The sequence below is a fragment of the Pristis pectinata genome, chromosome 1, assembly GCF_009764475.1.
Source record: "Pristis pectinata isolate sPriPec2 chromosome 1, sPriPec2.1.pri, whole genome shotgun sequence".
NCBI lineage: Eukaryota > Metazoa > Chordata > Chondrichthyes > Rhinopristiformes > Pristidae > Pristis > Pristis pectinata.
In genome coordinates this window covers 83,103,086-83,126,892 of record NC_067405.1, presented here as the reverse complement: position 1 = coordinate 83,126,892, position 23,807 = coordinate 83,103,086, and the positions used below count along the sequence as shown (strand labels likewise).

Sequence of the window (23,807 nt, the reverse complement as noted above, 5' to 3'; positions counted from 1 at the left end):
CTCCCTTGCTGCTGCCGCAATCTATTCCTATCCGTGTTCTGCTCCACTGACATTCCAGTCCTGCACTGTCAAAAATGTCAAATAGGTTCAGATGAGATGAGTTTAAATTGAATAAATCTGAGTGTAATGTAAATTTGCTATGAGAATGAAAGGCAACCAAATGAACAGCTTCACAGTTTTAGAAAACATACTTCATATGAAGGCTTTTGTTTAAAATAGCATATATAAATAATATGATTATGTGAGTCCTTTTTGTAACTTGTTTTATCTGTTGCATCGCAGCAAAGATACAGAAACAATAACACATATGCTCACTTTATCTCGGTGGCTGGAAAACGTCTTGGCAAGAATAACTGGATTAAATGCTTCGGGCATAAAAGGTGTGTATGTGAGGGAAATGTATTTTAACGAGAAAGGATATGTTTGGAAAACAATCCAGATGTGGTCTGATACCTGACGAGACAAAATTATCCCACGTGAGAACAGAATGTGGCGTTCTGGTGCTTGTTTAGAGCTGGTAGGTGGTGGGGGGACTGTGATGGAGTGGGAAGGGGGGAGAGTTGTCAGGCATCTTCTGCCCACTGTCAAGTGCTGAGAGTCACCACAGTGGACAGGAGATATGAAAATAGTGGGATTATTAATTGAAAAGCAAAAAAAAAACTGTAGGGGCTGGAAACCCAAAATAAAACAAAATAATGGAAATGTATAGCTTTGGGATTACAGTAAAACTGCGACAATCTGCCATCTGATTGTCGGGAGACTTGATGGTTCGGTATCTGTTTCCCATGCTCCCTTTAAATTCATGGCAGAGTGGGAGGAGTGCTTCCCACACTCCCTTTAAACTCATGGGGGAGGGGGAGGAATGTTTCCCACACTCTCTGTAAATGTGCATGGTGTGCATAAAAATTAATAATACTAATGTGTCTTGTGTGATTGAAAGTGTATTAGAATATTAAAAGGAGTAGTATCCAATAGTCCACAAAATCTGCCAGCCTGGCACTGCCAAAGTCCAAAAGTGATGGATTATCAGAATCTTACTGTATTAAAATCTTCTGTAAAATCCAACACAGGAGACCAGAGCTAAGAGATTAGATTCCAGGTTAAGTTTACATAACCACCTTTTAACCTAATTCTTTCTGTGGTCGATGATTCTCCTGCACCCTACCTACTGAGGATATTCCACAAAGATATAAGATGTGTTTTATAATTTGCCATCAATCAATCAATCTAACAGTTTGTCTCTGAGCTGAGTTACTCATTTATTTGAAGCATCTATATGCTGCTCTGCTTAATTGTTTTTGCAGAAATCAGTAGTTGTTTGTTTTTTGTCTAGAGGAGGAAAACAGTCTCATTCAAGTGAACCCAGTTTTGTGGAAAAGTCCTGTGGAGTTTAGGTCCATCCTCAGCTTTGGAGTCCAATCACTGTACGTAATGCAACATTCTTTGTTTTCTCATGAGTATGTATGGGAAATAATAAAAATATTGAAATCAGTGCCATGCTATTTGTACATGCTGTAGCTATTGCCCTTGAGTAACAACGTACTTGATTAGATTCCCGGCTTGAGTTCTAATCTAGGCTGTTTCTGGAAAGTTGCCTAATGTATATCTGTTACTGCTTTGGAGGGAAGAATGGAAAAAGGTTGAGATAAATATATGGGCCATTGTAACATAGCTCCTGGCTGTTGTTTCTGTCATTTTGGGTGCTTGTGTCCCGGGTATCTGTGCAACTAATTCAGTTCTGGCAAAGTCCTGCTGTGGTCTCTATGATTGACGTCAGCGTTCATCAGCTGAGAAAACATAAAAATATCCGAGGCATCCTGCTTCCAACTGCTGTCTGCTTTCCAACAGTAATTTGTAAAATTGCTCAGTCAAAGTCCTGGAACTCCCTAAAAGCAGCTACCATTACCACAGGAATTGCAGTTCACCATCACCACCTTAAGTGCAGTGAGAGGTGGATAGAAAATGTCTGCCTGGGCCCATGGTGCTCAGGCCCTGAGAATGAAAGATTGGAAAAAAAAATGCAAGGTTTGCATGTGCGATGATTAGTTGAGGATGGGTTCCAATCCAGCTGCAGTAAGGAAAGACACTGAAAGATAGGGTTTTTGGAGGATCTTGTATTTTTCGTACTTTCTTATGATGTATGTGGAGGCCATTCAGCCTGTCAAACCTATACTGAGTCACAAGCAATCCTATTGATGTCATTCCATCACTTATCCCTCATATGCCCATTAACACCCTCCTGATTCTTCTACTACCCACCCACCTACCTGCATTGGGAGTTATTTACAGTAGCCAGTTCACTTACCAATGAGCACATCTGTTGGGATGTGAGAAGAATGATAATGGCTTGATCCATGCAAGCGTCAACTCCTCTTCCATGCAGGCACGCATGCACGTTGCACAGAGACAACACCAGAAGTCAAGGTCAAACTCTGGTTACTGGAGCAACAAACAAACTACTGGAGGAACTCCACAGGTCAGGCAAGATCTGTGGAGGCAAAGGGATAGGTGACACTTCAGGTTGAGACCCTGCATCAGGATTGAGAGTGTAGAGGGGAAATAGCTAGTATAAAGAGATGATGGGGAGGGGTAAGGCAGGGATTGGCAGGTGATAGGTGGAACCAGGTGAGGAGGGAGATGATGGACAGATGAGGAGGGCTGGAGTTGGGAGATGGTGGCTGATGTGTGATGGGTAGATAGAGATGGATAAGGAGAGAGAAAACAAGGACAGTTGGAGCTAGGTGGGAAGGGTGAAGGTAGAGACAGAGGCAGCAAGGTGATGTGGAGACACAAGGCTGCAGGTGCTGGAATTTGATAAGTAAGGAAGGTGGTGAGTAGAACCAGATAAGGGGGTGGGGGTGGTGATGGAACGTGAGAGAGGCGCTGGGAGAACCTGTGTGGATCAGAAGAAGAGAGAAAGGAGCACAGGGTGTGTGGGTTACCTGAAATTGGAAAATTCAGTGTTCATACCATTGGGTTGTAGACTACCCAGGTCTATTTTGGTCACTGGAATTGAGGCAGCAGTTCTATCTATGGAACTGAGCCCCAGCACACATTAATGCCCATCTGAGGGAGAATTAGAACTAAAAGGACAGTTAGATTAAAATTCAAATAATGAGATAATCAAGGCAAATGGAACAGAATAGAGGCATTGGAGTAAAAGACCTTCCTGAATGGTGGAGCAGGCACAAGGGGCAAGTGCCCTGCTCCATCTCTTGTTTTAGAACTGTGTTGCATTAATCCAAAATATAAAATGAAGTTGATTTTTAAAATATCCTTTTTGTGCTTTGGCAGAGTCAAGTATTCAAAGAGCATTGTGGAAATGCTGCTACTGTTTGCTACCGCTGTGTACCGGGTGGGATTGAAAGTTGCCCCTAATGAAGCTGATCCTCGAGTCCCACTAATGGCGTGGAGTGCCTGTGCCTTTACAATTCAGTCCACAGGTATGCATTATCTAGTTACACTTCAGTGTCTGGGTGAACTCTGTCTTGAAATTGCTGGGTCACACAGAGTCATACAGCACGGAAACGGGCCCTTTGGCCAAATAGGTCCATACAACCAAGATTGCCACCTAAGCTAGTCCCATTTGCCCACGTTTTGCCCATATCCCTCTAAACCTTTCCTATCCATGTACTTGTCCAAATACCTTTTAAATATTGTTAATGTACCTACTTCCTCTGGCAGTTCATTCCATATACTGACCACCCTCTGGGTGAAAAAGTTTCCCCTCAGGTTCCTATTAAATCTCTTCCCTCTCCCCTTAGTTCTTGATTCCCCTACCCTGGGAAAAAGACTGTGCACATTGACCTTATCCATGCCCATCATAATCTTATATATCTCTGTAAGGTCACCCCTCATTCTCCTACTCTCCAATGAAATAAGTCCCAACCTGCTCAGCCTCTGTCCATAACTCAGTCCCTCGAATCCCGGCAACATCCTCGTAAGTCTCCTCTGCATTCTATCCAGCTTAATGACATCTTTTCTGTAGCAGGGTGACCAAAACTGAACACAATATTCCAAATGCAGCCTCACCAACCAAATGTGGCCTCACTACATCTTGTAAACTGCAACATAACATCCCATCTTCTACCCGAATTGGTCAAAGTTCCCCTGAAGAATACTCAGGAGGTAACATAGCAACAGTAAAGACATGAAAAAATAATATTCCAAGTTGATGTTCGTTATACCTTGGAAAAGTTGGGGATAAACCAATTTTAAGATATTAAGAGTGGGAGGGATGAAGAAACAGGAAGGAATATGATACATGGCAAAAGGGGTGGCAATGGGATATAAAGAAATAAATAGTACTTGGTGGTGGAGTAAGGGACAAAAAAGATTCATCATTTCATAATCTCACCAGTCTTCCACCTTAACACAGACCTTTGCTCTTTCATCCCCATCAACCCACTCCCTTTCACTGCCTCAGGATGTGCTCAGAACATCAACTTGTCTAACTTTTTACAGTTTGGAAGTGTTAACTCCCATGTGTCATTCTATGGATTATGGGCCAGATTTCAACAGCTCCTGCACTCTGATCACAATCTAAAATTACTTGGTTTAAAGCAATTGTTCTCTCTTTCTGCCCTCTTCTCTCTGCCTCTCTCCTCCTTTCTCTCTGCGCCGCTCTCCTCCCTTTCTCCCTGCGCCGCTCTCCTCCCTTCCTCCCTGCGTCGCTCTGCTCCTCTCACCTCACTCCACCGCCCCCCCCCCCCCCCCCCCTGCTTTTTGGCTGTCTCTCCTCACCACGTGTTCCATTCTTTATACCCAACAAACACCTGATGTGTTCAGACATCAGGCGCTATTAGTGGATGAAATTTAAACTAAAACAAACTCTATCTTCGTGATGTAAACAAATTTATTTTATGGAAGGTTTTAAGTGAAGAAGGTGTGTACTGTTGAATCCCACAAACTAATTTCACCACTCTTATTTTAATTCCCTTTGTTTCCATAACAGTTATTCTTCTTACCTAACAAAAGTCTTTTCATCGCAGCATTTTGTAGGGGAGATTTGCAGTTGTCTAGTGTGTGTGTGTGTGTGTGTGGAAATAGTTCTTGCATTATCCCTGAAAAGCCAGGCTTTAAGTTTATGTACTCCTCTGTCAGAGGAATGTTTTTTTTTCCCTGTTTACCTTTGTTAAACCACACTGCAGTGATGTTGGTTAACAAGCTTTTTGGTCTACATTGATCAATATTTGGTTGTGACCAATTCAATTATCTTAACTTTCCCTTCCTGCAGAGAACATACTTCACGATGAGGACAAAGTTTTATTTGGATCACTGCCGGACAGACAGGTAGAATTGTGTACTCTGTTATAATTATGTTCTCTCTTAAAAATTATTGAATAAACCTTAAGTGGGCATATAAACATTGGTGAGCAGGAAATGAGTCAATGCTCTCAGAATTGTGAATTATACAACAAAGCCTCCTTGTCTGGAGGTTGCAGGAACATCAATCCATATAGTCTTGTTCCACTGCAACTTCACCATTCTTGAAAATCTATATCTTTCAAATCAATATCTACTTCCCTTTAGATTTTCCTAACCTTCCCGTTCATTCTTTTGATCTTAAATTTATGCCATATAATTTTGAATGCCTCTAGCAGCTTTCACCTTGCCCCTCTTTGTACTAACTAAAGAACCCTTTTTCTTAATGCAAACTTTCAATCTTGGAATAATTTCTCTTTCTTTACAATATTTTTATTAAATCCATGAAAAAAATACAGAGTACATGCATCAAAAAAGAAAGTAAAAATACTACTGAATACATTGTAATAAGTCATACTTAGGATTACAATACTCTAAATCAATAATCACATATAGTAGTTAGTTAATAAAGAAAGAAAAAATTGAAATATCTTATTACAAAAAAACATCTACCCCCACTACCAAAACCCGAAGCTGTTAGATAGAAGAAACAGCAAGGAAAAACCTTAAAAAACATAACAGTGTCAGTCAATATCTGCATTTTCGTCCCCAAATCAGAGATTTTGAAAATAATTCAAGAAGGGTCCCCACAGGGTTTGAAAGTCTAGGTTAGATTCAAAAACTGAACAGTGAATCTTCTCTAGATTCAAGTATGACATAACATCCCGTAACCATTGAACATGCGTAGGTGGAGTAGCTTCCTTTTGTTTAAGCAATACTGCTCTCCTGGCTATAAGAGAAATAAAAGCCAGAATATGTAAATCAGTAATTTTAAAAATAGTAATTTTACAAAGTCTGTTTTGTATCACCTCCTGCCCTGAACTGGATATAATTCTGTTACACAGCTAACTACAGATTGGTAACAGTTTGTGTGTAGTTAGCATGACTTTTGTATTTCTCTAGTTTATGTAGTACAGTAACCAATATTAAATTTATTGACCAGCCCTTAATGGAGACTCTGCAGCCTTTGGTCACTTTAATCTCCCTATGCATTGCAGCTCACATTAGGAACTAGATGGGCAGCCATCAAGTTGCATTGAATTTATTGAATTGAATTTTATAAAACAACTTTTTTTACCTAAAAACAAAATCTTAACTTGTTCATCTACTCTTTTTGCCTTTTTCTCAAAACATAATGATTGATATTTAGTTCCATTAAATGACCACTTTCACTCTCCAGCCTCTTCATCTGATAGTTTAATAAAAGAGCAGGCTTCCCCACATCCACTGCTGAGTAGTATTGCTGTTTAAATTCCACACACCAATCACTGCTCTCTGACTACTTTCATCGGCTTTCTGTCAATACAACTTATTCAATGAGACTTCCACGTCCGTTCCTTTGTTTTTCACATAGTGTGCTATTTTCTCAAAGAATTCTATCGAATATTCCGAGCTCCAACTTTCCTTTCATCTCACCGTCATGTCAGCAGTCCTTAATGTCCTTCTGGCAAGTTTAATATTATCCCACATTCTGGTAAAGGAATGAATACTCATAAATTTATTAACTTCACAAGAAAATAAGACTCAAAGTTCTTGGCTAGAAAAACGCAAAATCCGCTTTCTAGATGAGTTAGCACTTTCCTTGCATGGAGGTGTCCTAAGAGGATAGCTGCTAGGCTAATGAAGCTTGTATCTGAATTCTCACCAACTGTAGTGTCTCCAGTAACACTCAATTCCCCCAGAATGTTGAAAATGTCCTCTGATAGTGCAAGAAAATATAAGAAATAGTAAGCTGGGCATTTTATTTCCTTGGTCTGTAACTACAGAAGCTGCTGTGTAGCTGATGACAAACAGATTCTGAACAATGACTGGTTATGTTTATTTGTTGTAGGGTATAAGCCTGAAGGCAGTTCTGCAATTTGCTGCTTCTCAGAGGGTGGTGGCATCAGCCAAAGTTATCCAGAAGCACCTGACGCGCTTACTGTCGGGTGAGTATGGCATGTGTGACAGGTAAAGGTGGAATTTTTAGTTGCAATGTGAACAAGTTTTGAAGTCACATTTGGTAACTTTCTTGGTTATAAGTAAAATCAAAGGATATCTGAACTATTCATGTTCTCCATATAATTTCAATGTCACTTACTCTGTAACTGTAATACTTTATTCTGTGTTATGTTATTGTTTTTCCCTTGTACTACCTCAATGCACGGAAGTGATGAAATAATCTGTATGGATGGCATGGAAAACAAAGTTTTTCCACTGTACTTTGGGGCATGTGACCAATTTATCCCCTCTGTGTGAAAGGGTCTATTTTCCATTTACATTCTTAATGTTTTAGTGTGTAACTCTTATACCAATTCAAGCCACTGCCATAGCACTGCTTACATTAACTAAATCCATTTCTTGGAAGTGCACTGCTTGATGCATAATGGGGGTGGAGGGTTTGTGCTCAAGTGGTACATGTGATTTCAGGTTGGAAATATGGGATAAAGATGCCCTTTTGTTGTCTCTGCACGTTATATATGAAATAAGATATCAGCCTGGTTCCTTGTGGCACAAACTGTCCTTGGAAAAGAAAGACTTGTACAATATGGAACCATTCACAGCCTGGGTCGTCTAAATACTATGTAGCCAGTAAAATACTTCTGACCTGTAGTGATTGTTGTAATGACAGCTGATTTGCACAGTAAAGTTCTATGAATAACAATGAAACTGTGATCAGAAAGTTTGTTTTACTGCTCATAGTTGAGGCATGAATATCGACCAGGCAGCAGGAAGAATTCCATGCTCATTTTTGAGTAGTGCCAAGGGATGTTTTGAAGGCCAGAAAGGGTCTTGACTTAAATCTCGTCCAAGGGAAAGGTGAGACAGTTGAGAAGTTGTAGTCTATGATCGTGGCCGCTCTCTACGCTGGTATAATTAGTGAAATATCACACTGGTCCTGCATGTTAGAAAGCTTGGTTGTGAATTTAGCTAGCTGCAGGCTCTTGGTGCTGTCATTAACTGAGCAGGAAAACAATGGCCCCATTCTTCTAATTAAAAACCAGCAACTCTGCTTGGACCTGCTCAGAATTTTAAGCACCTAACTGAGCCGAAGCTCAGGATTCCTGAATGTGGGCTGAAGTGCAGCCTTCCAATGAGCTGAGCACTGAAAGTTCATGTTACGTACAAACTGGTAATCGGTTAATTATTGTCACATGTGCCAAGATACAGTGAAACACTTTTGTTTTGCCCACCATCCATACAGGTCATTTCACAAAAGTACATTGAGGTAGGGAAAAGGGAAAAACAATAACATTGCAGAATATAGTGTTACAGTTACAGAGAGAGTGCAGTTCAGGTAGACAAATAAAATGCAAGGGCTTTGTTGAGGTAGATTGTCAAGTCAACAGGTCCATTCACTAATCTTATAAAAGCAGAATAGAAGCTGTCCTTGAGCTTGGTGGTGTGTGTTTTCAAGCTTTTGTAACTTCTGCCCGATGGAAGGGTAGAGAAGAGAGAATATCCGGGATGGGAGAGGTCTTTGATTATGTTGGCAGCTTTTCTGAGGCAGCAGGAAGTGTAGACAGAGGCGATGGAGGAGAGGTTGGTTTTCGTCATGGACTGAGCTGTGCCCACAACTCTACAATTTCATGTGGCCTTGGGCAGAGCAGCTACTGTACCAAGTTGTGATGCATCCTGATAGGATGCTTTCTATGATGAATCTATTTTTTAAAAATGGTGACGGTGATTGTTATGTCTCATTTACTGTAAAATATCAGTTCCACCAAGTAATTCATGAGATATGAAGCTGTCTGAGGACCACAGGTGCTCCACAAGGTGATCTCCCAATCTGTGTTTGGTTTCTCCAGTGTAGAGGATGCCAGATGTGAACACCAAATGAAGTACACCAGATTGGAAGAGGTGCAAGAGAATCACTGCTTCTCCTGGAAAGATTGTTTGGGTCCTTGCAAGGAGGGAAGGGAAGAGGTGAAAGGACAGATGTTGCATCTGCTCCGGTTGCATGGGAAAGGGCCAAATGACAGGGAGTGGCTAGCTGGGTACATAAGAGCTGACCAGGGTGACATGAAGGGAGTGACCCCTTTGAAATGCTGTGAGGGGAGGGGCAAAGATGTGTGTCTGAAGGTGGCGGTGGCTGGAGCTGGTGGAAATTGCAAAGGATGATCTGTTGAATGTGGAGGCTGGTGGGGCCAAAGGAGAGGGCCAAATGAACTCTGTTATTGCTCTGTCCAGGAGGAGGGGATGTGAGCAGAGATGCAGGAAAGTAATGAAATGAGGTCAAGGGTTCAGACCACTAGAAAGACAGAAAACAAATTCAGTTTCTTTCCTGGTTCTGATGAAGGGTCCCAGACCTGAAACATTAACTCTTTTATTCCCCATAGGTAACGCCTGATTTGCTGAGTGTTTCCAGCACTTTCTGGTTTTTGTTTCCGTTTTCCAGCATCTACATTTTAACAAAAAAATTATTTGGTAATGCTCCAGCTAAAATGCTTTGTGGCTTTTTGCTGCATTCAGTCTGCATAAATTCAGTCACAATAAAGTCTGAAAATGTTTCTCTCTAAGGACAGTAATGAGACAGAAATCTATGGTCAGAAAAATACAACTTGTTTTCATAATGCATTTTAGAAAATTTTTTTGATTTTTGTTTACTTACAGCATGGTAACAGGCCCTTCCGGCCCAACGAGTCCACGCCGCCCATTTTTTTTAAAACCCAAATTAACCTACCCGTATGTCTTTGGAATGTGGGAGGAAACCCACGCAGACATGGGAGAACGTACAAACTCCTTACAGACAGCGATGGGAATCGAACCCCGATCGCTGGCGCTGTAATAGTGTCGCGCTAACCACTACGCTACTGTGCCGCCCACCAGCCTCCACATTCAACAGATCATCCTTTGCAGTTTCCACCAGCTCTAGCCACCGCCACCTTCAGACACACATCTTTGCCCCTCCCCTCACAGCATTTCAAAGGGGTCACTCCCTTCATGTCACCCTGGTCTGCTCTTATGTACCCAGCTAGCCACTCCCTGTCATTTGGCCCTTCCCCATGCAACCGGAGCAGATGCAACATCTGTCCTTTCACCTCTTCCCTTCCCTCCTTGCAAGGACCCAAACAATCTTTCCAGGAGAAGCAGTGATTCTCTTGCACCTCTTCCAATCTGGTGTACTTCATTTGGTGTTCACATTTGGCATCCTCTACACTGGAGAAACCAAACACAGATTGGGAGATCAGCTTGTGGAGCACCTGTTATCAGTCCATAGAAGGTGACCCTGAGCTTGCTGCCTGCCACTTTAATTCGCCATCCCACTCCCTCCTTGCTGTCCATGCCCTCTGCACTATTATGAGGAGGCCATGCAAGCTGGAAGGACAACACCTCATCTTCTATTAGGGTACATTGCAACCTTACGGACTCGATATCCAATTCTCCAACTTGCCCTTTCTTTCTATCGATATCTGAAAGGGGCATTTCTGCCAGTTATCATTTTGGCTTGGATTTTCCTATTGTATGCCTATAAACTGGCTTGCTGGGCATGTCCCACAGTCGCACCTTTTACAGCATGTTACTCAGAAGCATAATAGGCTTCTAGCTGCCACATCAACCCATTTGGTCTTGCCTTGTTTGAGATATTCCCTTCATTCCACCCATCCCTTCCCCACCTTCTCTGCTACTGAAAACCCAACTTATTTTCTCTTTCCCAGGTCTGGCGAAAGGTCTGTTTGCAATTCAGCTTTCCAACATCTGCAGTTTTTGTTTTGATTTTCAGCTTGGTCAAAGAGGTAGGCTTTAATGAGTGTGTAAAGGAGGAAATAGAGAAGGAATTCCAGCATTTATTGCCTTGACAGCTCACAACGTGACTGCTAGTGGTGACTGAGCAAATTCAGACATGAACTAAAGGATTGTAGGCCTGGAGGAGATTAGATATTGCGAGAAAGGAGACTGTGGAGAGGTTTGAAAGAAGGTTTAGAGTTTCAAAATCCATGTGTCGCTTAACAATGGGTAAATTTAAGTTGGGGAGCGTGAGTAATGTCTGAACAGAACTTTGTGCATGCTAAGACATTATAGTCTGGCTAGTTTCAGAGAGAGGGATACAATCTTTGTTTGGAGAATAGAGTTGTGGATGGAGCCAAGGAAAAGGCTTGAAGGACATTTCTGCTCCTTCAGTGGCAGGTGGCAGGTGAGAGTTCTGACAATTTGAAGATGGTTCAAAGGAGGCAGTACTGGAAAGCTGGAAACTGTTGTAAGTGTGTATGCGAAAACATATATAGGTGTGGAAGATTTTGCTGCAGAATAACATAAGGGTGAAAAGCAGGAGGGGGCCCATAGATATGCCCTTCATGGGCATCAGGCTGTGGGAATGGGAAGAAAAGCCATTGTATGTGCTTTGACCTTGTTAAAATCTGGTACTGTTTACTTCACAAATCATGCCAGTATTCATCAATCATGATGTATTTACTACTAACTTCCATGATAGCTTGTCGCAATGCTGGTTCAGAAGTAGGCAGAGGAATTATCAAATCAAAACTGAAAGTTCCAGTGGAATTTATATAGTTATTATTACATTACAACCAAAGCACCATTGCCACAGTAAGTGAAGCTTCAGGCAGGACTTCAGTTACAATTACATGAATATAATGTAAAATATAGTCAAAGGTTATTGTGCAGTCCTTGGTAACTGGGGAGTAGTTTGTGAGACACCAATCTCATAGTCCATCATCGTCCATAATCCACACACAGTGATCTTTGGTAAATCAGAAGTTACATCAAAAGGAAAAGTTATCTTTGTTCTAGTCAGAAATGATCTGCTCCAACTGGTTGCTTTTGTATTGGTTTGTCTTGCACAGCTAGCTGAAGGCACGTCTTCTTCCTTCCCGCTTTGTCTCAAACCTGGCACATTGTCGCCTTTTCAGTCATGCTCAGTAAATGATCCTGGCAAAGGGATTACATCCCATTGTGCATATGTATTGAAATTAACTCAGTGGAGTGTGAGTAATTTTGGTTTTATGAATCTTTATATTATTTTATTGTAAGTAATTTCATATTTATTTGTGTGTTAACATCACTTCTGATAATCAACCTTGCCAAGAAAATTGTTTTAACATCATATGATTTGTCTTTTACTTTCCAGTTTTTCTACCCAACTTGGATGTTGAAGACAATTGGTCTCTTCTAGATATTGACTTCTTCCACCTCCTGGTATGTTTCTTTGGTAAATTTGAGGGAAATTTGTGAATTTTGTCATCTGGAAAGATTTTGCACATTGTAGTAGAAATCTCTTGCCTCAGAACTGAGTTGGTAGCTTTTATTATGCAAAGATAGTCATGGTTATGGAGCAAATTTGGGTTATGCAGTTATGATGCTGTTTAGCCGTGATCTAATTGAATGGCTTAGCAGGGTTGGGAGTATTGAATAACTTCCTTCTGTTCTTATGGATTAAACTTGGAGCTTTGTGCCTATAAACAGATCTCTAAGTAGACATCATGCTCAACACACTGAAACCCAAATCCTTGTGCCAGCCATGGTCTGATTAACTCCTTGTTTATGATATCAGCAGCCAGAGAATACATTGGTTACCCGGTGTACGCTCTGGAAGATGGTAAATGAGATGTGGTCAGATCATTGAATATTGACCAAAACTAGTATTTGATTTAATAAAAAATAGGATGATACAATAACAAGATGAGAGTACCGTACTTTAAACTTTGGAATATGGAATAAATCAGGAGGTTTTGAACCTCTTCATTCATTGTGATCAGCTTTTTAAATAACAGATTTTGGGGCTCTTCCTGATGTTACCAATCTTTGTTTAGAGTCATAGAATTATACAGCATGGAATCAGGCCCTTCGGCCCAATTCATCCATGCTGACCAAATATTTTCACAATTCTACTCTTCTATGAAATCTTTGAGTTAGAAACTGATCTCTTGTTCAGCTGACTGAACAATATTTCATGCCTTTCACCTTGGGTGCTGATGGGAAGAACCTTGAGGCAACTCAAGTATTATAGATAAATTAATTTTATTTCCTTGGCTATGTACTTGCCCTTGCCATTATGAAGATTTTTGCCTGAATTAATTTATGGTCACAGATGAAGGATAACAAAGGAGGTCATCGGACACCAGTCTATGATCGATTGCATCAATTAGCATTCCTTTACCCCCATCTCCCCTGCCAAAAATCTTGACTAGAGAGATGTAGAGGTTTCTCTTCAAAGATGTGGGTGACTACGCTCCATCCTTAAATTGCATCAGCTCTCACACTAAGTAGCTGGTTGATTTGTATGATTAATGGTAAGCTTGTTTAATTCTAAAGTGTTGTTACCTCTGAATTTTTTTTTCCAGGTAAGTCTAGTCTTAGCGTTTCCTTCATTGTACTGGGAGGAGGCTGTGGAGCTGCAACCCTCGGATATCAGCTGTGCATTCAACAACCTCTACCTCTTCCATCTGGCTACCATGGCACATATTGTGCAGATACTTTTTACCTCAACAAGAGGTGAGCCTTTCAAATATTACAAGCGAGTTGCTATAATCTAAAAGTTACTGTTAACACAGGATCATAAATATAGGATTATCTCAGCGACCTCTTTCCCACAGATTGAGACAAATTTTTGCAGGATTTAAAGATTCATAATCATCCAGCACAGCAGCAGGCCCTTTAGCCCACTGAGTTTGTGCCAACCATCAAGTACCCATTCCACACCCATTCCTTTTTATTCCCTCTACATTCCCATCAACTGTGCCTGGATTCTGCCACCATCAATATTAGTGGCAATGTACAGTGGCCAAATAAGTTATTGACCACTATGTGGAAAGAATAGGGGAGTGAGGGTAATTTGGTATATCTCAAAAAACTAGATATTGTGTTGGGTTAAAAACTTCCTGAACTGTGTAATTCTGTTTCTCTGGCTTTCAAGAAATAATGGGGATCTTAGGAAGAGTTAACTTGCATTTCTTGTGAACCCTTTAATGTTCAGTTTCCGGTTGGGTACTTGAACACTAAAGGTGAAACAGGTCTCATGCCTGCTCTTTCCTTCATTACAAAGTTGAGTGGTTGTGAATTAAATGGTGAATTGAATTTAATCAGTGTATTAAATGGAGGGTCTTCTGATATTATTAACATTTAGTATCTAATCAAGTATTGTCTTTGATTGCGTTGTATTTTGGAAATCTCAAATCTAAAGCAAGTCATGTGGCTTCTGTTAGCCAAAACACAGGTAGATGGTTGAAACCTAGAAGTCACTTATATTTTTATACTTTGTAATAGACCTGCAGATGTGGGTCACACCTACTTTTAAGAGAATTTCCTGTGTTCCTCTAATGTGAGTGAGACTAAAATAGTTTCAACTCTCTTGTTTTTCTGATTTCAATGCCTAGTGGGTAGAGTTGAAACTTAAATAGAGTCACAAATTATTGGAACACTTCAAAGTAACTTTTGGAGTAATTGCATCAACAAATTTTGCTCCCTACCCACTTCCACCCCAAAAAAATGATTTGCTACTACAACAAAATGGAGTAGCTTGCGTTTATGTAACATCTTTTAACGTAGTACAATGTGCAAAGACACCAGGAAAGCACAAGCTGACAAAAATTAATGTCAAAGAAGGCAATATTCGTGTAGTGGTACAAAGAGGAAAGTGATGTAAAAGTTCTGGGATACAAATTCAAGACCTTATGGACAAGACATTGATGGGACCAGATGAATACAGGTTCCAGAAGAAGCCAATGTTAAAAGAATTTGGCACTCTTGGAGTATTTTTAAGTCTGGAAGAGTTTAGAGCAAAAAAACAAACTGCTGGAGGAGTAATTCTGGGTCAGGTACCATCTGTGAAGGCAAAGGGATGGTCAGCATTTTGGGTTGAGATTCTGAGAGTGTAGAGGGGAGAGAACCAGTATAAAGAGGTGAGGGGGAGAAGTGAGATGGGGTCTGGCAGGTGATAGGAAGAACCAGGTGAGGAAGGGGATGATGGACTAATGGAGCCAGGAGGGGGAGGAGTGGAGTTGGGGGAGAGTGGCTGGTGAGTGATAAGGTAGAGACAGATAAGGGGGATAAAGGGGATAAAGTCAGGTTGGGGGGGGGAGAAGGGGAGGGTGAGGTAGAGACAGGCTGGAAGGTGATAAATGGAGATACTAGATGCTGATAAGTAAGAAAGGTGATAAATGGAAGCAGATAAAGGAGGGATAACAGGCAGTTTGGACCAGTTGGGGGAGGGGATTGGAAAGTTTAGAGATGGGGTGGGATGAGGCCGTGGGCTGGTTTAATGTGAGAAGGGGAGTTTTAAGATGGGTGTGTTTTAGAGCCAGGAATCAGTGCAGGTCATCAAGCAGATATGGTTGCTGAAAGAAGCATGTTAGTTGTCCAAAAGATGTGCATGGAGGGTGGAAGATAGGACTGTTGGAATGTTCAGTGTGAATTAGATAGGGCTTGGGCGGCATGCTGACTTTTCAACTCTGGCATGCAGGTTTGAATCCATTTTGTGTAGTTGCGTTAACCACTCTGACTGCATGAAATAGTCTAGAGGGTTTGGGTGGGTGGATGTGCAGGAGAGTGGGCACACGCCAGTTTTTAGGAAAAGTGTAGGAGTAGAATATATATTGAGCAAAATGCTTGTAATGTGGTACAAGAATGACCAGTTAAGGAAATTGGTTTATTATTGTCACTTGTACCGAGGTACAGTGAAAAACTTCTCTTGCATACCGTTCGTACAGATCAATTCATTACACAGTGCATTGCAGGTAGACCATAAGGTGCAAGGTCATAACAAGGTAGATTGTGAGGTCAAGAATCTATCTCATCGTATAAGGGAACTTAAATAGTCTTATCACAGTGGGATGGAAGCTGTCCTTGAGCCTGGTGGTATGTGCCCTCAGGCTCCTGTATCTTCTGCCTGATGGGAGAGGGGAGAAGAGAGAATGACCCAGCTGGGTGGGGTCTTTGATTATGTTGGCTGCTTCACCAAGGCAGCGAGAGGTGTAGACAGAATCCATGGAGGGGAGGCTGGTTTGCATGATGTGCTGGGCTGTGTCCACAACTCTGCAGTTACTTTCTTTCATGAGTGAGAATTGCTCCTCTCTGGACGGGTCTAATAAACAAATCTGGTACAGACCAGGATTCTGCAGATGAGTATTCTACAATTAATATGGGAGAATTTGACCTAAATGAAAGGGATCTTTTAACTGTGAGGAATATAGTTACAAATACCATAATATCTTAGATTCTTTTTTTGAGGTACCAAGCAGTGTTTCAGTCCTCTGTCCATATCCCTGACAGTAGGCTTCTGAGACTTGAATTCTCTTCCTGTTGGAATTGTTTGACCTTTCTGCATAACAGCCTTTTGGTGTCACAGGTTCTTGAGGCACATGGTGCAATGTAGATTTGCACATAAACTCTCCTAGATCATCGATTTTATTTGGATCCCTTTCTAAACCAAATGATTTACCTGAATGATTTACCTGATTACAATTTAAGCACTGGTGTGAAATGTAATGTTGCACTTTTGATGAACAGACTGTCCTATGGAGCAGGATGGAGAGGAAAGTGAGGAGACCCGTTCAGCAGCAGAACTTTACGAAACTCTTCAAGAATACACAAGCAGGTATGCAACATCAAGGGAAAAAATGATTGTGGTCATTTGACTTCTAGATCTGTATAACTCTTACCAGGCATGGTATTTCAGACTGGACTTAATTAGTAACCATCCAAAGTATTAAATCATCAGCACTGTCTGTAGTTCCTGCACAATGATCTAGGAGTCATCGTCCAGAGTATACGTGGTAGAATAATCATAATGTCATCAATATTAGTTTACAAAACTTATTTCCACTAGTCACTGAACCAGAAATCAGGGAATATAAATTTGAATGTATTAGAAGTTGGAATCCTTTACCAGCAACTAATTGTGAAAGCATGACGCCTTTTACTTTTTTTTTAAAAGTGGGTTAAAATCTTGAACTTCTTTCTAAGTTGTATGGGGAGAATATAAGTCAATAGAAAAAATTGGATCTGTGTTTTGGAGAACTAAGATGGGGCATGGGCTAAATCATCTTGATCTCTCTTACTGGATCGCTGCCTCTCAGTCACCTTCACTCTATCATAACAATGTTGCTAGTCTCCTTCCTTCCACATGTCAATACATTGACAACCCCAGTCTCCTTCATCCCGTCATAGTGCCAGACATGTAGCTTCTAACTTTCAAAGTTTCATCACTGAAGATGCAGAACGGTTAGATGTTCCCGGATGAGGAGTGAATGAGAAATTAAAGGCAAGGACCTGAGCTTGTTACTGCATGTTTTGCTATACTGGCAGAGCCATGGGAACATCCTGTCTTCATAGGTTCGAACTATGGATGTTGCAATAAAATCTATCAAGATGGTTTCATGTACAGGAACAACAAAATTATTTTGTTGTCAAATAGAACTTCACCCAGTATTCTGGCAACAAATAATCACTTCCCTTCCTTTTGTTTGATACAAGAACATATGCTGTTTTACTCCTTTGCTTTTGTTCCTTTAATCTTGGTTTCATAAAAGACATTCTCTGTCTTAAGGTCTGCTTGCAGGTCTACATGCCATCAACTTAGAAATGTTCTCCTTTTAAATTTGTTACCTAATTTAAGAACATAAGAAATAGGAGCAGGAGTAGGCCATCTGGCCCGTCAAGCCCGCTCCACCATTCAATCAGATCATGGCTGATCTGGCCGTGGACTCAGCTCCACCTACCTGCCTTTTCCCCATAACCCTTAATTCCCCTACTACGCAAAAATCTGTCTAACTGTGTCTTAAAGATATTTAATGAGGCAGCCTCTACTGCTTCCCTGGGCAGAGAATTCCACAGATTCACTACTCTCTGGGAAAAGCAGTTCCTCCTCACCTCTGTCCTAAATCTATTCCTCTGAATCTTGAGGTTATGTCCCCTAGTTCTAGTCTCACCTACCAGTGGAAACAACCTTCCTGCCTCTATTTATATATCCCTTTCATAATTTTATATGTTTTGATAAGATCCCCTCTCATTTTTCTAAATTCCAGCAAGTATAGTCCCAGGCGACTCAATCTCTCCTCATAGGCTACCCCCACCACCCTCTCCCCCCCACCCCATCTCCGGAATCAACCTGGTGAACCTCCTCTGCACGGCTTCCAAAGCCAGCATACTTTCCTCAAGCAAGGAGACCAGAAATGCACGCGGTACTCCAGGTGCGGCCTCACCAGCACCCTGTACAGTTGCAGCATAACCTCTCTGCTCTTCAATCCCTCTAGCAATGAAGGCGAACATTCCATTTACCTTCTTGATAACCTGCTGCACCTGCAAACCAACTTTTTGCGATTCATGCACGAGCACTCCTAAGTCCCTCTGCACAACAGCATGCTGCAATCTTTCACCATTTAAATAATGATCTGAGCAGAGGGTCCAATGCAGTATTTTTTTTAATGTGAATTACTGTAATTTTGCTCATTGTTGCAATTCATGTTGTAGCAAAGCAAAAGGTTTTGTTTACTTTGGGCCAAATGCATTGGAATAAGTTGCATTTGTTAACAGGTCTTTAGAAAGTAAGCCCCATGGCTGGTACCTGTGGAATTGTGTGAAGTGTGGCATCACTCCATTCCTCCGTTGTTCTGCTTTGTTCTTCAACTACCTGCTTGGTGTGCCACCACCTGGGGATCTGTCAAAAGGTAAGTGAAGAGGAACCATTACAAGTCTAGTTTGGGAAAGTATGTTTTGGTGAATAGAAAGACTAGGTTATGTAAGGAAAAGCAAAAGGGAAAAACACAAAAGCCCAATCTGAAAGCTAGGCAAATAAATGTTATATTAATGTAGCAATTTGTATCTGTGCTGCCAAAGAAAATTTGGCACCTAAATCAGCTAAAAGATGGGCGACCAAATGTTTGGTCGCAGCTGTCGATTTTAAGAAGTGCTATAGGCCACAGCCTTAGAGATGGAAGAACAGATCTTCGAGCCAAGGCATGGATGCCTGTGATGGTGCAAAGAAAATTAGGGTACACTGCAGGCCAGAATTAAATAGTTATGGTATTAAGAATGATTGCATGGACTTCTGTGTAAAAGAGAGAGGTTGAAGCAGAATATTGTGTGATGGATGGGGATAAAATTGTAAAGGAGCCAGGTGAGAGGTTGCTAGCATGGACGAGATGCAATGATGTTAGGGAAGTGGAGTGTGTAGACAATAATGATGAGTCAGGAATTGGTGGTATGATTGTGAGGTGGTGAAATAATCAGAATAAATATTCCACTTTCACAAAAAGTTATATGTTTACATTGATTTGCAGGAATTTATGGCACTGAAGTGATCTCCTGAGCTAGCCAGAATTCTGGACTATTGATCCAGAAATGTGACTCTAAATCCACATGGCAGCTGGGGAATTTATCTTTAAGTAATCAAATTAGAAAGAAAAAAAATCAGGCATTTTTTTTTTACAGGTTGCTTCAATAGCACTACCCACGAAACTACTGGATTATTGTTAAAAACCTATTTGGTTCACCTTAGAGAGGGAAATATGGCCTATATGTGACCCCAGTGGTTGACTCTTAACTGCCTTTCATTTTGGGGCAACGGAGGATGGACAATAAATGTTGGTGTTGCCCAAAATGTCCACATCCCCTGAGTGATCAAATAAAAAAAATTCAGCCATCAGGTGCATCAGTCTGGGAAAAGAACTAAAACAGAAAATGCTGGAAACACTCAGCAGGTCGAGCAGCAGCTGCAGAAGGAGAAACGGTTAATGTTTTGGGTCCAGAATCCTTCATCAGAACTGGGAAAGAGAAAAGAACTAATCCCACATCCCAACTTTCAGACCGATGCCTTGAAGGCTATAGCATATCAACAGCTGGTATGGACCAGTTGGTGTCTTGGTATGTAATAGCCAAGCTAGTTCTGATACAACCACACAGATAAGGCAATTACAACATGGCCAAAAAGAAATTTAAGTTACTTTAACCCTAAGCACATCCAAGTACTCTTCACGTTTTTTTAGACAATCACCATTCTTTGGACGAAGCAATGTAGCTCAAGTGCCCTTATTACTCCAGTTACTGACCTTTCTGCCAAGAGAAATAGATCTTTTCTACTGGCCATAATTCCACACCCCACCCCCCCAATTTTACAAACTTTGTTTGTATTGTCCCACTTTATATTCTGAATTAAAACAAAAAAGCCTTGCCAATCCTTTCTTATCATTAAGTTTCTCCACCCCTTGCAGTATCCTTGTTAAGTCTCCTCTTAACCCACTCTGATACTCTCACAACCTGCATGGAGACCAGAAAGATACAAGTACTCTAATAGTAGACTAACTAGTTTTAGCATGACCTCCCAGCTCTTGTATCCTATACTTCTGCAAGTGAAGTAACGCATGTGCATCTTTTACCACCTTGTCCATCTGTCCTGCTGCTGACAAGGATGTATGGGCATACATTCCAAGGACCATCTTTTCCAGTACATTTCTCGGCAACCTACCATTTATCATGTATTCCCCTGCTCTGTTTGCTCTCCCCAAATTGACTACCTTGTACTTGCCAGATTGAATTCCATTTGCCACTGTTCTGCTCACTTGACCATCTTCCTGCAATGTATAGCTTTCTTCATCAGTATGAACCACATTGCCAATTGTGGACTATCTGCACACTTCTATATATTTTAGTCCCTATATTTTAGTCCAAATTATTACTTTGTGCAATGAAAAGCAAGGGTCCCTAACACTAAATACTGAAGAATGAAACCCAAATGATATTTCAATCGCTCAACTTCTTGCACTTTTGTTTCCTCCAGCAGAGGGACTTTTGTTTCCTCTTCCTGAGTCACTTTTGGATTCAACTTGCTACTTTCTCTTGGATCCCACAAGCTTTTACTTTTCAAGTAAATCTGTGTATGGAACTTGTGTTTTAAACAAAAATCTTGCTGAATTAGCCAAGCTGAAATCCTTGTAGATTACAAATTCACTGCAACAAAAACAAACTGTTGGAGGAACTCAGGGTGCCAAGCAGCATCTATGGAGGCAAAGGGAGAGTCGACATTTTGGGTCGATACCCTGCATTGGCCACCATGCTGTCTCCTTAATTGATCTTTGCCTTTCTAAATATGTTGTGCTGTACTTAAAACAAATTATTCCAATAACTTACCTGATATTAATAGCCTATTTGGCCTGTAATTATGTTCCTTAACTTAATAAAATCCAGCCTCTGACAATACATCTGTAGCCAGAGAAAATTGGAAAATGATTGTTAAATCCTTTGCTGTTACCTCCCTTGTATCTGTTAACATGGGGGATGCTGAGGCCTGTGAATGTACCTACTATTATAAAGGTGGTTCCTCTTTATCCTGTCCAATGTTTCATATGATCCCTCCCTACCTATGAAGTTTGTTTTGAACCCCTCCACCCCTACATTAGTGAAAATGGGCTCAAATTGTTCATAGAAGAGCACACCTGGTCCTCCACGTCCATATGCAGTTTTTTTTGGATTCTACTGGAGCCTAGTCTTTCCTTTTCCTGATTTTATGCGCCATTATTCTTAAAAGTCTTTCTCACTTCCCTTCTAGTTTCACCGCTACATTTTCTACAGCTTTTCTGAAGTTTTGAGCCCTTACTATCTAAAATAAAGTTCCCTTTTTTGCATCATCCTACCCTGTGTAGTCTTCAATATCCAAGGGAGGTCTAGCTTTGGATTTCACCTTTTTTCTTAGTGGAAGCTTATTTGCTCTGTATCTCCATTAGCTCCATTAGGGTGAAAGGGGAAAGGTTTAGGGGGAACATTAGAGGGAACTTCTTCACTCAAAGAGTGGTGGGAGTGTGGAATAGGCTGCCATCTGATGTGGTAAATGCGGGCTCGCTCTTAACTTTTAAGAGTAAATTGGATAGATACATGGACGAGAGAGGTCTGGAGGGGTATGGGCTGGGGGCAGGTAAATGGGACTAGCCGAATGATGTTTCGGCACAGACTAGAAGGGCCGAATGGCCTGTGTTCTGTGCTGTAGTTTTTCTATGGTTCTAGCTTCTCTGTGGACACCTTTCACTACTCTGGCACTTCAAGTCGCTCTTTCCAGTCTGCTTTCGCAAAATCATATCTCAGTCCAGTAAATTTGGGCTTGGTTCAAGTGATGACCATCATTGTCCCCTTCCATAACTTTGCTAAATCAATTTGAATTCTGATCACTGCTATCAAAGTATTTATCCAGGGTTTCATCTGCCATCAGTCATGTTCACTACAATCTTCACCAGTATTCAGAGCTGAGTACCAATTTGAGAGTAAAATGCTCTCACTGGATTCCTATATACCCTACCTGGTCCTCATTACCCAGTACCTGCAAGCTCTTCAGCTGTAGAATGATAGCTTTCCAAAGAGTAAAAATTTTGAATCTCCCAGCCTCTCAGGTTCACTGCAGAGACACCAGCAAAATATGGTTGTGCACCCTGAAGTCCCCAAGTGACGCTGGATATGCACCATGGCGAAGGTGCCCATATTTATAAAACTACTGATTTACAATTTAGCATCTTTCCAATCTCGTTGACTCAATTAAACCTTTTAGTTAATTGTTATAACTATTTTGCTATAGTTATAATTGGATAGCATTGCTTGAGGATCAATAGCTATAAATTGTACATTATTTTAATTGCCTTTTATATAGACACAATTTTAATCCCAGTTTCTACGGCACCAAAGGAGATAAACTGGTTCCTGATGTTCATTCTGCTAAATCAGGCCCTGTTATCCTGTGTCCATACTCCCAGGCCAGTCATTCCTGAACCTGTGCTGGGGTAAGGGAGCTTTTAGCACTGTAACTGGAGTCGGAATAAAAATGGTTTCAATGTAAAAGTATTTTTAGGTTTCCTTTTGAGATTGTTGGCAAACATTTCTACTTAAAATGAGTTAAATCCCTTCCAAGTATTAGCCAGCAACTTCTGTACAAACCTGCTTTATTTTTAAAGGACTGAACTAGCATCTCATCAAAGTTTTTCCTTTCTTCCTAGGTTCTTCAGAAGGGCACTTTGAAGCCTTATGTTATTACCTGGCTTTGCCTACCAATCTTTTCAAGCTTTTTCATGATTATAAGGACACAGTGACCCCTTTACTACAAAGGTATTACTACTTCTGTCATTAAATGCTCAGTGATTGTAGAAAATCAGAAGGAAATTCTGATGATCGATTGGTACATCCAGCAAATGTTCAATGGAGAAGCGAACCAAAAGCAAAATAACTCCGATGTTGGAAATCTGAAATAAAAGCAAAAAATACTGGAGGTGCTTAAGAGGTCAAGCAGCATCTGTGCAGAGAGGAGCAGAGTTAACAATTCAGGGTGATTGCCTGATCTGGCACACTGCAGCCTTAAGGTTTTGACAATGAATTCAACAGTTTCAGAATTGGGCTTCTCTGGATGTAGCTTCACCAATTTCCCATGCAACTGAAGCATGACCTCCCTTGTTTTTTTTTCCAATTCTCATAGTAAT

At 41.0% G+C, this 23,807-nt stretch overlaps 1 protein-coding gene across 1 annotated transcript in view; it reads left to right on the top strand.

The window, feature by feature from the left end:
- ubr1 (ubiquitin protein ligase E3 component n-recognin 1) overlaps positions 1-23,807 on the top strand; it is a 180,683-nt gene that overhangs the window by 150,186 nt on the left and 6,690 nt on the right. Inside the window, exons 33-42 of the mRNA XM_052030365.1 lie at positions 283-380; positions 1,334-1,424; positions 3,295-3,443; positions 5,237-5,292; positions 7,256-7,352; positions 12,491-12,558; positions 13,704-13,854; positions 16,867-16,954; positions 18,892-19,025; positions 23,331-23,439. Coding sequence (XP_051886325.1) covers positions 283-380; positions 1,334-1,424; positions 3,295-3,443; positions 5,237-5,292; positions 7,256-7,352; positions 12,491-12,558; positions 13,704-13,854; positions 16,867-16,954; positions 18,892-19,025; positions 23,331-23,439 — 1,041 coding nt within the window. The remainder of the gene's footprint in view (positions 1-282; positions 381-1,333; positions 1,425-3,294; positions 3,444-5,236; positions 5,293-7,255; positions 7,353-12,490; positions 12,559-13,703; positions 13,855-16,866; positions 16,955-18,891; positions 19,026-23,330; positions 23,440-23,807) is intronic.